Source organism: Protopterus annectens, chromosome 9.part0 (assembly GCF_019279795.1).
Source record: "Protopterus annectens isolate FY-2018-M chromosome 9.part0, PAN1.0, whole genome shotgun sequence".
NCBI lineage: Eukaryota > Metazoa > Chordata > Ceratodontiformes > Protopteridae > Protopterus > Protopterus annectens.
Window position 1 is genome coordinate 1,136,797,257 of NC_056743.1, and position 16,199 is coordinate 1,136,813,455.

The following is a 16,199-nucleotide window of genomic DNA, read 5'->3' on the forward strand; positions in this document are numbered from 1 at the left end:
GTAGCAGATAAGAGGGGAAGGTGGGTGAAAAGGAATACTGCAACATGGAAGAGAAGGACATCTATGTTTATAGTAAGACTTTACACAACTTGTCTATGTCCTTCTATTCCCATGTTGCAGTATTCTGCATATGGGTGAGTGCCAAAGCTCACTGAGGCTGTGGTGTTGGTCTAGAAGCAGACTCCAGAAATCCATGCAGGATAGCCCTGGCAAAACCTGCCCTGGACCTGGAGATGAAGTCAAGCTTGTAGTGTTTCAAGGTGTGGACTTATGTCCAAGTAGCAGCTTCCAGAATAGAAGGGGTATCCAAACCCTTGAAGAAGGCTTGCAGGGTCTTGCCATGAAACTGGTAGCAAAAGGTAATGGCTTTTGATATACAAGTAGAAATAGTCTGCTTGGTAACTGCCTTACCAGGGCTCTGGGATGAAAGGATACGAATAGCTGGTCTGTCTGTCTGATAGCCTTGGTGTTGTGCAGGTAAAATCTGATTGGTCTATGCACATCCAGGGAATGCAGCACTGTCTCCCTGTGGATTAGGGCAGAAAACAGGTAGCTGAATGGCCTGATTTAGGGACCTGTCATTGACTACTTTGGGCATGAAGGATGGATTAGCCCTAAGGGTAACCCTGTCTTTGTGGAAAACTAGAAATGGTGGTGTAGCCATAAGGGCTTGTAGTTCGGATACTCTCCTGGCTGAGTACGAGCCACCAGCAGGATGGTTTTCCAGGTTCAGTGCTTTAAGGAGGCCTTATTAGCTGGCTCAAGGGGAGGTAGTGTAAGTTTCTCTAACACATAGTTGAGGTCCCAAGGAGGGGGAATGGGTCTCCTTGAAGGCCTAAGGTGTAGAACTCCTTTAAAGAAAAGTTTGTAAGGTAGTCATGAAGCAAGGGGGGGGGGTCTAGAGGTAAGCAGGCAGAAATAGCAGACAGACGGGCTTTAAATGAATGATTAAGCCAGTCCTGACGGAGTAGTTCACACAAATAGGACAGCACTAGGGGGAGGTTCACTAAAAAGCGGATCATGCTGTTTTTTGTGACATCAAATAGTGAATCATTTCCACTTGGAGAGATACGATTTCCTAGTATTAGATTTCCTTGCCTCATGTCCTCACTGTAAAGGTGTCTAAATGGAATCAGAATCCCATCAGCCACAGAGTTAGGTGGAGCATCTGCAATTGTGGATGGATTAATGCTCCGTTGTTTTGTGTGAGAAGGCCCGCTCTGGCGGGTAACTTGTGGTGATTGCCCTTGGACCGATGAAGAAGTAAGGTGAACCAATTCTGTCTGGGCCAGTAGGGAGTCACCAACAAGATTTTTGGATTGTCCTGCTGTATTTTCATCAGGATTTTCTGAATGACAGGGAAGGGGGGGGGGTGCATACAGATATTTCCCCTTCCAGGATATTGACAAGGCATATGTTGCCAGCGCCTGTGGTTCTGGTGTTCTGCTGCAAAACCCAGGAAGTTACCTGTTGAGGGAGGAGGCTAACAAGTCTATCTGAGGTATACTCCACTTGTGGACCAGATCCAAGAAGACCTCTCTGTGCAGCATCCACTCATGGTTGTCTGTGCTGGTTCTGCTCAACAAATCTGCCTGTTTGTTGTGGAGGGATGGGATGTAGGTCATTCGTAGGGAGATTCACTGTGAGGTAGCCAACTCCCAAACCAAGAGAGCTAACCTACATTGCAGGTAGGACTTGGTCCCTCCTTGCTTGCCGATATACCACAGTATGGTTGTGTTGTCTGTGTATAGCAGAACAGTCCCCTGTAGGAGGAAAGGTTGGAATGCTTGTAGGGCTAGCAGGATCTCCCTCATTTCTCTGGCATTGATGTGTTCTGATTTTAGGTGATCTAGCCATAAGCCTTGCACCTGATCTTAGTCCTAGAGTAGCTCCCCAAACCAGGTCCAAGGCATCCGTGTGCATGACCTGGGTGGGTTGTGGTGGTTGTAGTGGGAGTCCTGGGTTTCTTTGTACCTGGTCCCACCACCAAAGTATCTCCTTTTCTAAGCAAGGAAGACATGGTACAGCATTGCTCCAAGGGTTGGTTGTGCTGTTTCCAGACTGAGTGAAAGTACCACTGCAGCTTCCTTATGTGGAGCCTTGATAAAGGTAGCATGGGTATTGTGGCTGCCATGTAACCCAATAGTTTCAGGTACTGTCTTCTAGTTAACTGGGTCGATTGGAGCACCTGGAGGAAGTAGTTTGATGGGAAGCTCACCTTTGGGGGAGGCAGGAAAGCCTCCATGAGGTCTGTTCTTATTCTGCACCCCAGGAAAACAATGTCCTGAGTTGCCTGGAGGTGGGATTTTGGCAGATTTATCTGGAATCCCAGGGACTGCAATAAGGAGATCACCAGGTGGAGGTGATCTAGTATTTCTTGGTTGGGTGACTGGATGAGCATGTCATCCAGGTAGGGGAATATCTGTATCCTCATTGTCCTGGCATAGGCTACCACTGGAGCCAAACATTTGGTAAAGACTCTGGGAGCAGTGGAAAGCCCAAAAGGCAAGGCAGTAAATTGCCAATGAGAGGAGCCTACCAAGAATCTGAAGTATTTTCTCTGGGAAGGTTTAATAGGAATGTGATGGTAGGCATCTTTTATGTCTAGAGTACTCATGAATTCCTGTGGAGTAAGCAAGGGAAAAGGAGTAGGCAGGGTGAGCATTTTGAAAATGGGCAACTTTAGGAAGAGATTGAGGTAGGAAAGGTCCAGGATGGGTCTCCATGGTCCGTCTTTTTTGGGGATCAAAAATAGCCTTGAATAAAAATCTTTTCCTTTTGCAGAGGGGGGAACTGACTGTATAGTGCCCTGGTCTAGTAAAGTCTGCAGTAATGGTTGTAGTGAAGGGGGACAGGGAATGCCCTTCCGTATGAGAAGAGAGAGAGACAAGTCATGTAGTAGCCCTCTTCGAAGATAGGTTGGACCCATTTGTCTTTGGTGATCTGGTTCCACAGAGGGAGACAATGAGAAAAATGGGCAGTCAGGGGCATGGTGGGGGGGGGGAGGCAGAGGTGGCAGGCAGTCAGATGCTACCTGCCCTGTCCTGAAAGGAAGACCTCTGGCTAGATGCAGAAGGTGCTCTAAATGTAGGAGGTTGTTTCCTGGTATGTTTATAAGGTCTGGCACTGGGGTTAGGCCGAGATCGTTTCTTAATAAACTTGTGTTTTGGAAGGATAGTTCTGGTGGAACTTAGGAACTGGTGAGACCAGGGGATGTTTGAGGTCCTGCATCTCTTTGCCCTTTTGTTGCAGTGATTTAAAGAGGTCTGCTACTTTAGATCCAAAAAGTGCAGCATTATCCAGGGGTGCATCCATGAGCTTGGCCCTAAAATCATCTGGCAGGGTTGTAGGCGCAGCCAGGAGTATCTGCGTAGGGCGGATGCTGATTCTGCTGACCTAGCAGAGGATTCAGCAGCATCATAGCTACACCTAATGCAGTGTCTGGTGACTTGAGATGTAGGAGTCAGAAGGGAGGACAGGGCTGTTTTGGCAGGGAAACTGGAATATCTGCCAAATGTTTGGTGGCAGATTGTAAAAGAGATATGTTATACTTAGCCATATGAGTCTGAACGTTAGTGGCTCTAAACATTAGTGGCTCTAAAGGCCAATGTAGCAGAGGTACAAATCTTTTTCTCCTATTCTCTCCATGGTCTTGCTGTCCTTGTCAGCAGGGAGAATAGTAGTTGTGGATAATAATTTGGTGGCTTTGTCAGTAGCCACAGAGACAGTGGCTGGGTCAGATGGAGGGCACTTTATCAGGTGCTTCACAGTGTCAGGTACTTTGTACAGCCTATCTGGTCTGTATGGAGCAGGAGGCTGATAGTCATGATTAATGGATGCCCAAGAAAAGGCATCTAGGAAGGCTGGGAGGATGGGAGAAACAGCAGATGGGCTAGGTGTTTTCATTTGAATGAAGTCGTAATGCCTCTTCTGTACCACAGACATTTCAGAGAAGTCACATTTGAAATGTTCCTTCATCCTGCTAATGGTCTCACTGAAGGTTAAATCTTCCCCTGGGGAATCAGGGTCCAGGACTCTACCTCAGGGGATCCATCTCCCAAAGGAGATGAAAGTTGTGAATTCTAGGTGAGAGACTCTTCAGAGGAGTCTGAAAGGACCTCCTCATCCCTAGAAAGTTGGTCTATATGCATGGGCCTAGGACTTAGGAGAGGAGGAGGGGTGGAGGTAGTTGAAGATGTAGGCCTCAATGCCATAAAGGTGCTAAAGAACCTCTGACTGAAGGCCTGTCAGTCAGGTATGCTTTCAGAAGGAGTAATATGTTTTCTCGTCTCCCTTCTTTTTAACGGAGTGGTGGCCAGTTTCTTAGAAACTGGGGACTGTAAAGGAGCAGAAGTCTCCGATGTTTCCCCATGAATCGCTGGTTCCCCCCTGGCGTCGGCTAGCAGCGCCGGTACAGCCTTGATGGACATGCTCTCATCTGTGGATGGTGCTGTGTCCCTAGAGGTACCCACGACCTCCGCAGAAGTGGAGCCAGAACCCGATCCTGAAACCAGGCCTATGTCCACCACCACAGGCTGGAAGTCGGGCAGATGAAGCTCAGCTGAAGTTAAAGGCCATACATTTCTGGCCTTCTTATTAGGCGGTTCTGGGGGGACGTTGGCAGGACCTTCCATTCTAAAAGTAAGAAGCTTCAGGCGTTAGTTCTCAAGATACAAATTTAAAGCTTGCAACCAGCTACTTAAAGTTTTGGCACGAATGCATGGCAAATCAGGCAGGTCTTACAGTCATGAGCTCTACCTAAACAGAACAAACACTTGTCGTGGGTGCCCTTATGAGGGATCTGGCATCTACCCTGACACCTTCTGTATGACATTAACAAGCAATGTTACAATAAGGAAGGACTGAAAAAAGGTCTCCCAATGGGGCACTTATCTCAAAAATGATCATGACATCAGCAGTAGCAGGAACACCTGGTGTACGAATGGCGGCTGAAAAGTTCTGAGGGCTGGTGACTGCCATCACTTTTATGGCCCATGTTCCCCTGGCCTTGCCTGACGTCTGACACACCATAGAGGGAATGAAATCTTTTGAATACTGGCAGTACATACGCAAGACTGAAGGGATAACCCATATGCAGAATACTGCAACATGGGAATAGAAGGACATCTCTACTTTTCCAAATGGGATGAATTTGGAAGTGTAAAATCAATATCAAATTATATAAAGCAACAGTCACGTTTAAACATATCAAGTGGTTTGGAGTGTATTAAATATAATTATCATATTCTTTTATATATTTTTCGCATTATAAGTTAAATACAAAGATTATTGTCATGGAAGATAAATTATTGTCAATATATTTAATACACAAAATTTTATAAAGGATGAGAAGTATGAAAGTTTAAAGGTGAAGTTAGAAACTTCACAGGAAAAATATTGTTGGTAAAAGCAAGGTTTGTTTAAGGCAATTGACATAAAATGTTTGTTTTATTGAATCAATCATTCATGCAAATGTTTTGTAGATGTGTTATAAAAGGGGTGTTGTTTGAATCATAAATGTATTCCATGAGAAGGCGAAGGCCGAGGTACCAGAATTAAAGGAAATTTCTACACAGTTGGACTGCCTGTGTTGTGTTCGAGTATTTTAGCAATTTCATATTTTGGAGCGTGTTTTTGGAATAGAAGGACATCTATAAGATGATAATTTCTTTTTTTTTTTTTAAAGCTCAAGCCACACCCACAGGGAGATAAAGGTACACAATCAAAAGAGCCGTACTGGGGGGAGTGGGTTAAAGCAACCTAATGGATTTGGTACACTGGCTGAACATTGGACCACCCTTGCAAGGGATCGCCACTGTTATGAATACTGCAACAGTGATATAAAGGACATCTGTAGATACTTGTTTTTTCTGTGCCAGCACTAACTCATGGTTTGTTTTTCATTTTTCTTCATGGTTGTACGATTGTATAATGTTACGGTCAAGAATTTGTGCTGTACTTATGGTATATTTTTCAGCTGTCCATTCAAATATGGAAACGCTCTGGATTACTCAGTTCCATCCTAGAAGGCATACAGCATGACATTCATGTTTGACACTTTCTTGCAGCATTGGCCAGAGATGAGAATGACAACTGGACAGCAATTCATCTTGCTTTTTCTGAAATCCTGCTTTTAAACTCAAAGCATGTTTGCAGCATTATCATAGCATTTTAATCAACCTTTCTATTGCAAAAAAAAAAACCTAAAAAGTCTACATTTACTGTTTCAAAGATCATAAAAAATACAGAAATTGGACCCCTACAAAAATAAAGTCTTCTTAAGTTCTTTTGGATGAAGGAACCATGGTAGAAGAGTAGAAAACAAACACACACAGTGATCTGCAACCATAAAACAATGAATGCTGGCCAGGTTAACAGAAAAAAAAAAATACTCGCACAAAAAATGTAAGCCTTTATGAAGTACACAAGAAAAAAAGTATGCTTTCACAAGAACATTCTGACTGCCCAAAAAGACAAAGAAAGGTTTACTGTCCATCCACAGAATATGAAATAATTACACCCAGATGTCAAAGCCTATATCTTGTGCAGATAATTGGAAGTTTTTAACTGTACTTTGTCTACAACCTCAAAAAATAAAACTCACACAGACAGAACATTCGGAAATAAAAAAGGTGTTTTTATTCGTTACAAAATCAACATAGGAAAATTTTACTTAGCTTGTTTTTTTATCTTCCTACCAAGTATTAATACCTTCTAACTTGTTAATCACGTACCATACAGAAAGATGGTAGAGGTTATTCCACTCACCATTTGTTTACCACTGAAGTTCTTGTGGCACAGTTCATCAACAGCAGAATGGGATGTCACACCTAGTTTCTGAGGTTAACACTAACATATGAGCTCAACTGTACTCAGCAAAATTCTTCTAATGCCGCTAAATTTGTGAATGAGGTACCAGCAACACAGGAAAAAGATTACAATGTCTTCTGCAAAATTAAGCCAATTTCTGTTTTTAATTTTTTTCTTGTTATGTAATCAAGAGTGTCTGGGCCTCTAGAAGAGTTTGTCTTTCCCCCTCCCCCATGTTATCATAACATCAGCCTCATCCATCTTCCTTCATGCTGTTGCCAATAACCTCTTTTCCACCTACTGACTAGCAAAATGCACTCAAGGTGTAAGCTGAAACACTGTAAACTCAAGTTTTGGTCTTAGTATGAATAGATAGCTGTTATATGAAATACATCCCCCTCAAAAATACAAATAAAAGTGCACAAAACACAGACTAAAAAACTCCAGCATTAGTGGGGAAACCTGCCCCCTGTTAGGAATGTATTCTTCTGAACTAAAGGAGATAACCCTCCCCTTGCCCCTACAATGTGCTTCAAAGTTCTTAACATTTCATAATGACCCAATTTATGGGTGTCATTTACAGCAATGAACAAACTCAAGTTAACAAGACAAATATAAAAAGGTTGTAAAAAGGACATAAGTCGTAAATAAAACTAGTTTTAATGACTGTATGTTGACCTTGCCTCTGACCTGCCTCTAGGATATAGATGATGCTTTGTATCCCATCAAACTTCTGTGGAAGATTTCTGATCCACATTAAGGAGGAGCGGGTTTGGCTGTAGACCAGAAAGATACTGGAATGAGCAGTGACAGAGACAAAGACAAGTATAGGAAACATACAAGTTTGTCTTAAGTCCCCTACTTTTCAGCACCACTGCAGACAGTGTCATCTGGAAAATAGAAATGGTGGAAGCCTCATTAGTTTCATGCAGACTCACGGATCTTTTCCATGTAGCTCCTCAGTTCTTCTGGGTCCTTCAGTCCCATATCTTCACATACCCACTTAATATCTTCTTCACTGGCCACCAAGATTGAGTGGGTGTCTGGCTGGGCAGCAGGTGGTGTATCACTGGGTGGTGATGGCAGAAATGTAGTAAAATGCACCCGCTTGCGTCGTACAGTCTGGAAGTCCTCCCCCAGTTTAATGCGTTCAAAGGTGCCGGCAATACCCTCCGAGTGTCCCATGGTGTCTTGAAGAAAGCCTTTAGGAATACTGTGGTTGCCTTCCCTTTGCCCACAACCGTTTCCTGGCAGCCTCTTCAAGGTACTCTGGGAAGGCCCATATGTCCATTGTCGATTCTGTATTCCAATGGTATCATGCGGCTTAGCTTCTGATTGAAAACTCAAAGGAATTGTTGGATAAGGTGGTGAGTCTTTGTCTTCATGCTGTAGGCTTATGGCACTTGTAGCATCCTGGCTGCACTTACTTATGATCCCATTAGCAGAACATGACAAGGTGCTGTCTGTAACTGTGGAGCAAGAAGTCTCTGCGGGTTTCTCTGTCAGCTCTGGCGAGCCAGTAGTGGCAACAATACTCAAACCTGCATCCCCAGTGCTACATTCTCTTCCATTTTCCAAGTTTGCTGAAGCATGACCAGGGGAACAAGCATCTGGACTAGTAGCTGACACTCTGTCACTACTTTGAAACAGAAGTTCCACTTGCCTACCTGCTGCATCATTCTCATTTCCTTGCCACACCCAGTTCTGAGGTGGTCTTCCAATGTCAACAGCCTCTGATGGAATCTGTTTATGCTGGTATCGTAGGATAAACATAACACAGTTCACCAGGAATACAAGGATGGCTAAACAAAACACTCCCAGGAGGACATACAGTCCAATTTCCAACTCAGTATGACTTTTAGGAGTCTTCACAAGTTCTTCTTCCTCATCATCATCAAACTCTGTATCATAGTAATCCAGTACAGGATAATTGCTCTTTGAAAATCCATCATCATATGGTCGACTTGTTTCAACTGGAAATTTCCCATCATAGCTTGGCACATGCTGCCTAGTTCGTGGAGCCTCAGAATCAGGGGAAGTATTTTCTGAATTTTGTCTCTTCCTGCTGAGGAGCCAGTCTTCTTCCCCAATATGGTTTCCATCAAAGATATTCACTCTTGTTTTACTAGCACCTTTGATGCTACTTTCTTCCCGTCCTACGGGGTGTTCGGTATGAGACGCAGTTCCTCCCATGGAACCCTGCCCTTGGGACTTTTGCTTGCTGCCCTTATGCCTGTGATTATGCTGCCCTGTATCTGCTCTATCATGCCCACTCTGACCAGTATCTACTCCATCATTGCTCTGCTTCTTTGTTCCTACCCCACGAGTAGAATTGAACCTGACACTAACAGACATCCTTCCTGCTGCTAGCACACTGCGACGTTTGTGACGCTGACAGGCCACCACAGCCTCCATTTCCAGTCTCAGGGGAATCCTGTAGCCCTCCTGCTTCACCACAACAATAGGATTTGGATTTGCTGGGTCCTGATGTATCGAAATCATCTCTTGATCCTCAGGTAACACAGTCAAGATGTAATCAGACTGGCTGTACAGCTGCAGTGGAGACATTGTGTGATCACTGAAAGCAAGCCATACGCTAAGTGCAGCCTCCTGTAAAGATAAAAATAAGAACACATTACTGAGTGGAAAAATAAAACTTGCAGAAAACATCTTGCATTAGACTGCATTTTTGGAACTCTAAACCAGTGATACCAGACCCTTCAACAAAGCAGAAAACTGACCATAATGATGTGCAGTATTGGGATGTGCATTTGTATAACCAAGGGGGTTGTAAAATGCCTGCTGTATATCCTTACTCTATGAGGTGAGCTTATTTATGCAAACAATGGGCATACAAAGTGGAGGCTTGACAGAGTATTTGCAATATGCCAGTTTCCTGAAATTAAGCAAAGCTTAAAGAAATCAGTGATTGCTAACAACAGAAACTTATTACAGAAAAATTATTTGCAGCATGTCTAGGTTTTATTCTTGACACTGTCTGGTATCCCCCCCCCCCCACAGTAATCTGTCACAAAAATAAAATTTTCATAAGGGTAATTTTGGATGCAATACTGGAGACAGTTAAATAGTGCAAATATGTCTCTGACAGGTACATTCATGTGAAATGGCAACTAAATTTAGCCAACAACAACTCAGTAAGGGATAGGAAAAGTGCTGAGATACAACTATCACAGATTATTGCCAATATGAAATGTTATAATCTACACTCCTTACGTCTACATGGAGAACCTCTCAATCAGATGTTCTGGGGAAGATGGAAAATTATATGTACAAGACAAACAAAAGGTATGGGTTGCCAGAAGTTCAAAGCCAGAACATATGTAATAGATGAAGATCAGTTTTCCTGTGACTTAGGGTGACGCACATACTGTTCTTTGCAGGAACAATGGAAGAGCTAGTGTAAACGATAATTACATAAGCAGACTGACTAGGGGGTCTTTAAAATGTATTTAAATTTCTTCCTGCAGTTCCCTTATCAAAATTCGATGCACAGTAAAACTGGAATAAAAGTCAACTCTTTAAATGGTTCAATAAGTTTCATTAAGTAATCAAAAGTCCAAGACAAAAGCAGCATTAGCAAGGCAGTGTACATAACTCAAAAGCCTGTGCACACACAGCAAAGCATAGCAGAAATAGGCAGAAGAGGTTCAGAACTGGGGAGAACCAGATGTCAACTGTATGCCCTTCACAACAGAGTCTTTACTTTTCTCAGTGTGTACCAGCCTCAGTAGCTAATACAAATACATCAGGTAATTAAAAAGGCACACTTCAAATAAGGATATATGATGAATGCTGAAGAAAAATTCTTGCAAGACCTAATGCGGACTTCATGGCAATCAAAACAAAACCAGAGTTAGCTGTTAGAATAATGTTTCCCCGACATCTGTGGCCCACAAAATAAGCTGCAAGATTCTCACATACGTCTATGCATAACCAGATGCAAATTTAAGTACAAAGTAATATTTACTAACAAAACGTTTCTCTTTTTAGAAAATTACATTAAGATGCTCACACACTGGAGCACAAATTGAAATCGACCTTCAGCTGAAAGAAATGTCACAAACCACAGCGATTTACAGACATCTTGTTGACTAAAAAATATTCTGACCAATTTCTACATTTGTTTAGCTCACATACTGTGTTAGGCTGGTTTATGACCATAGAAATAGAAAGAATGTTTCACAAACACTTAGTATGCATACTACCTATAATGAACATGGCATGGAGAAACAGTAACTTACTGCACGTTTGTGCGAGACAAAAGACCTAAGCTAAAGTGTTTACTAGCCCATGAAAAGCCAGTCAAAGCAGCAAGCACAGGACATGTAAATGGGCTAACACAGCAAAATGTACAAACAAATTATGTGCTCCTAAATCAAATGGTATCTGAATTTGTTTGGTTATAGAGAGCTCTTGTCACAGATATCCCTGTTATAATTGTTAAGGTGACTGTGTTTAATTAAAGACTTTTGTGCTGCTATACAAATCACCTTAGTAACTTGCAAAATGTGAAGGTATAGAATGCTTCTCAGCTCTACCGCTGCTCAAGTCTGGAAACTGACATCAGCAAACCACAACAGACAGGTTTCCTCCAATCCCTTCCCCTATCCGTTTGGCCATCCATAGGTTCGTGTCTCCCTGCTACTGAATGTAGGGCAAGTCTGCATCTACTTTTGCCCCCCTAAAGGCACATCAAATGTATTACATGTTCATGATTTCTCTAGCCTTTCCTTTCTTCCCAGATAATAAAGTCCTTCTCCCCCAAACTTAGTTCTACAACACTTATTTCTTTCATTACAAACTATATTCCTTCTGTCTTTGTTGTATTCCCAAAAACTTTTAACATTTCCCTTTATTCAACTATAATCATATTTTTCAGGTGCTTCCTGCATCACCACATCTATTACTTCATCCAGATCCTTTTCTTAATCCAGTGTCATCTGCATAAGAAAAATAACTGGATGAGTACCTCCGTCTGCAAACTCACAACCCCTTCTCTATTACTTTATTTTACCTGAACAATTATACAGTTCATTAACAAGGCAAAAAATGCACACTCAAGGAACAACTTCATTTTAACATTTTAAACCATAAAATAACCATTCATTAATAGCACTACTCGTATGCTTGTCTACGGGTTTTCTCCATACAGTCTGAACTTCTCTAAAAGAGTCCACATTTCCATAAAACCACCCAGAAATGTTTGTGACTTACTTTGTCAAATGCTTTCCTTAAATCACAACTTAATAGTTTATTTCATATTACTGTACCATCCACAACCTCCCTTATTATCAACAATTCTCTTGTACTGAATTATTTCTGAATTGTTCTCATTATCTTACACAATCTTATTTGCAAACTTTTAACAAGGTTTTCTAGTCATTTTGACAAAACTACTGGCTTCCAATTCACTAGCTTCATCGCATTTGACTTTTCCGTATACATTTCACTAGTCTCCAACCTCCTTATTCCTTTCAAAATTTCCTCCATTTTCTGTTTACAATAACCTTGATCAATTGTCTCTGTCCAGCCACAACTTTTACCTTTACTGCTCAGTGTCTCACTACTTTCTTGCTTGCTCCTCCAGAGAATACAATTTTGCCTTTATTATGTAGCCTGCTTGACTTGCCTGATCTATTTATTCCTCATTCAAAAACTCACTTATTTTCCTTCTAAGGAATTCGTACATGGTTTTTTTTTTCTCTCTCTCTCTCAATTCCTCCAAATTTTTCAGGCTTTCAATACAGCTACCTCACAGCCAATATGTTTCATAAGTCTCTGCCTTATTATTTGCTCTGTAGTCAAAATATTGGCCTCTGAAGATTAATTTATTAGCTCTTCAGACAAAACACTGTTACATTCTTCTCTCATACCATACAGCTCTCCTCTCCCTTCTTTCTCCTTTCCTTCGTTGTTCAGTCAAAACCTACCTACTTCCATCTTCATAAATATCTTTAGTCTCTGCAATTAGCAAGAACAATGAAAAAGTGCTTCAAACTTCTTGAAGCTGCCATTTACATAATTCTCCACCTCTTAGTGCAATAATTGTGGACAATGCCATACATACTGGGAGGACATAGGCCCAAAAATCAGGGATATATTGTAAATATTACCCCACTAAAATTAAAAAGTTGCTAGAGTGACAGGTTTTGAATTAGCATGCATTTTCTGTAATACAGGACATCTGAAAGTCAGATGTCCATCATTTAGTGACTTCACTCCTCAGTGATTTACCAGATAACCACAAATCGAATGAGGAACAGAACAAAAATAAGATAACAGTCGGGAAGCCTGTGAAATTCACTCATTATTATAACAATGGATCTTCAAATAAGTATAAGGACTTGTTTTCACGTGTTTTAAATGACAGGGTTCCTTCTCCCTCCCCTTCCAAACATTTCAGCTATTACTTGCTCATTCATAAATTTTTTTCTCTCCACATTTCCTTTTTTCTAGCATTACCTTTTTTTTTTTTGTTTTGTTTACGTTCTTGTAGACCAAGATTCCTGTTCTATTATTACTGACACCACACTTTGGTTACCACCCCTGCTACTCAATTCAGTAGCTCCCTTACCTCCTAATTATCATTTTATAGCAAAGAAAATTAATGCTCCCTTGGATTTCCCTTGAATCACCTTTCTCTTATTTCTTTTCCTTACTCAAAGCCACTCTATTTTTGATTGTCTCCTTGCTTTTTTTCATTCAGTCAGCTCAAAATTCCTGTGAATATCAATCCGTGCCTATTTAAGTTATGACACTGTTCCAACAGATGCTTATTTCTCTTGTGAAAAGTTCATATTATATGTACAATATCTACAAGACATGTAATATATGCACATGTGCAATTTGCACAAGATCCTAGGCTCCAATCCTGACTTCATGCTTATTAGTATTTCACTTGCTGGAAAAAATGAAGATTTTAGAAACAAAAATAATAGTTTATGTAGTATAAAATGTGCATCTGATGTGAAGCAATCAAAATGAACTAACTTCAGAAGTCCAAGCAGTACTTTTCAAGGCTCTTTACTGCATGTCATATTCTCAGTTACAAAAGTATCTTGAAGTGTTCTGAAACAGCAGCCCACAACATAAATATCAAAATGCTTAAAACATTAACAGCTATCATCTACAATATTCAATGTATAATAGACAATGAACATTCCCTATAAAATCATTTGCTAAAGTAAGATAGTGTTACAATAACTCACACTCTTCCTGCTGCATAAATCCCATCCCACAGTAGGACTCTAACTGGATTAATAAATACAGCCAATTCTTTAACTTGTGCAAATTATTTAGAAAGTACAGTTTTGTACCTACCATAAATGTAGATGTTCGAGTGCTAATGCAGCTGCAGTCATAACAGATGGGTTTTCCTGCCGTCAGGCGGGTTCTCGATCGGCCGAATTCCAAAGTCTAGGTCAGGCGTTGGTTGTCGTCGCTTCCTCCCTGACGTCAGTGCGACAGGGGTATAAAAGATCCAGCCGACGCCATTTTCTTCAGTTTTTCTTGCCCCAGATGTCAGGTGCCCCCAGAAGGAAGGCAATACATAAAATTATGTAATAATGCAATGCAATATAATCAAAAAACAGTAGTTGCAAGCAAATACACCATAAAAGAATACCCCTAGAGGGGAAGGACAGAGGGAAGCCTGGACTGCAGCTGTATTAGCACTCGAACATCTACATTTATGGTAGGTACAAAACTGTACTATGTTCATCGTGCATACAGCTGCAGTCATAACAGATGGGTAGAATCCCAAAGCTAAAAAAGGGGTGGTAGGCACTAGGTGGAACTAGGAGGAGCCAGAATGCCCTGCAAGACTGCAGTGGCAAAGCCTGCTCTAGATTTGGAGTATAATGGTAGGTGATAGTGCTTGGAGAAGGTATGTACGGAACTCCAAGTGGCTGCTTCCAAAATATCTTTGGTAGGAACCCCCCTGAGGAAAGCTGCAGAGATAGCTGTGGCCCTTGTGGAGTGAGATCTGATGTCTGCAGGTACAGATTTACCAAGAAAAGAGTAACAAAAGCGTATGCAGTGGGCTATCCACTTTGAGATTGTCTGTTTGGAAATAGGCTTCCCTTGAGCTCCTGCAGCATAGGACACAAAGAGTTGCTCTGATTTTCTGAAAGGCTTTGTTCTGTCCAAATAATAACGCAGCTGTCTGTGAATGTCCAAGGAATGTAGCAGTCTTTCCCCTTTGTTTCGAGGATTAGGGTAGAAGGTAGGTAAGTGGATAGCCTGATTCAAGGCTACCCTGGATACTACCTTTGGCATAAAGGACGGATTGGTTCGTAAGGTAACTCTGTCCTGATGGAAAATGATGAAAGGCTGCACAGCCATGAGGGCTTGTAGTTCAAACCCTGAGCTGAAGTGATTGCCAGGAGGAAGGCTGTTTTCCAAGACAAGTATTGCAGTTCTGTTGAAGCAGCTGGCTCAAAAGGAGGCAAGGTCAGTTTTTCTAGTATGAAATTGAGGTCCCAAGCAGGTACTGGTTGTTTTCCTTGGGGGTTTTATATTCTTAGCCCCTCTGAGGAACTGTCTTAAGAGGGGGTGAGAGAATAAAGGAGGATCAGTGTTGTATTTTGCAGAAATGGCTGAGGCATGGATTTTGATGGAGGAGAATGAAAGTCCATTGCTTAGCATCTCAGCTAGGTACTGTAATATTTGGGGTAAATTTAGTATTCCTGGATTCTGACCCTTTTTCTCATTCCAGGCACAAAACCGTTTCCATTTTGCAGAGTAGGCTTTTCTTGTAGAAGGTCTTCTGGCCTCCAAAATGACATCCTGCACCTCCTTGGAGAGTAGGGCCTGTTGTGAATTTAAGGAATCTTCCATGCGGCTAGATTGTTTTCAGCTGACTGTGTAGAGTTTTGAAGTTGTGCTGAGTCAGTAGAAGAGGCATTAGAGGTAGGATCCATGGTGGGGAATGCGTCAGGCTTTTCAGGAGTGGGTACCAGTGTTGTCTTGGCCAGTCTGGAGCAAAGAGAATCATCTTTGGTCTGTCTGCTCTGGTTTTTAATAGAACTTTGGGCAGCAGAGGGAGAGGTGGAAAGGCATAAACTGTCATTGTTGCCCATCTGAAGGAGAGTGCGTCCACCTTCCAGGCCTGTGGATGAAAGGTCCTTGAGCAGAATTTTGCCAATTGGTGATTTCTGTGGGAGGCACAGAGATCTATGTCTGGCCTTCCCCATGCTTGAGTTATCCTTGTGAAAACTTGAGGATGCAACTTCCATTCGTGTGGATCTGTCATATTTCTGCTTAGGTTGTCTGCCAGTGTGTTTTCCTTGCCTGGCAGGTACTGTGCTTGAAGCTCGATTTGTAATTCTAGAGCCATATTCCAAAGAGACATGGCTTGCCTGCATAGG

At 41.9% G+C, this 16,199-nt stretch overlaps 1 protein-coding gene across 1 annotated transcript in view; it reads right to left on the reverse strand.

Annotated features, from left to right (window-relative positions):
• Positions 1-6,616: 6,616 nt before the first annotated feature.
• TMEM132A (transmembrane protein 132A) overlaps positions 6,617-16,199 on the reverse strand; it is a 520,664-nt gene continuing 511,081 nt past the window's right edge. Inside the window, exon 14 of the mRNA XM_044082204.1 lies at positions 6,617-9,420. Coding sequence (XP_043938139.1) covers positions 7,735-9,420 — 1,686 coding nt within the window. The 3' untranslated portion in view covers positions 6,617-7,734. The remainder of the gene's footprint in view (positions 9,421-16,199) is intronic.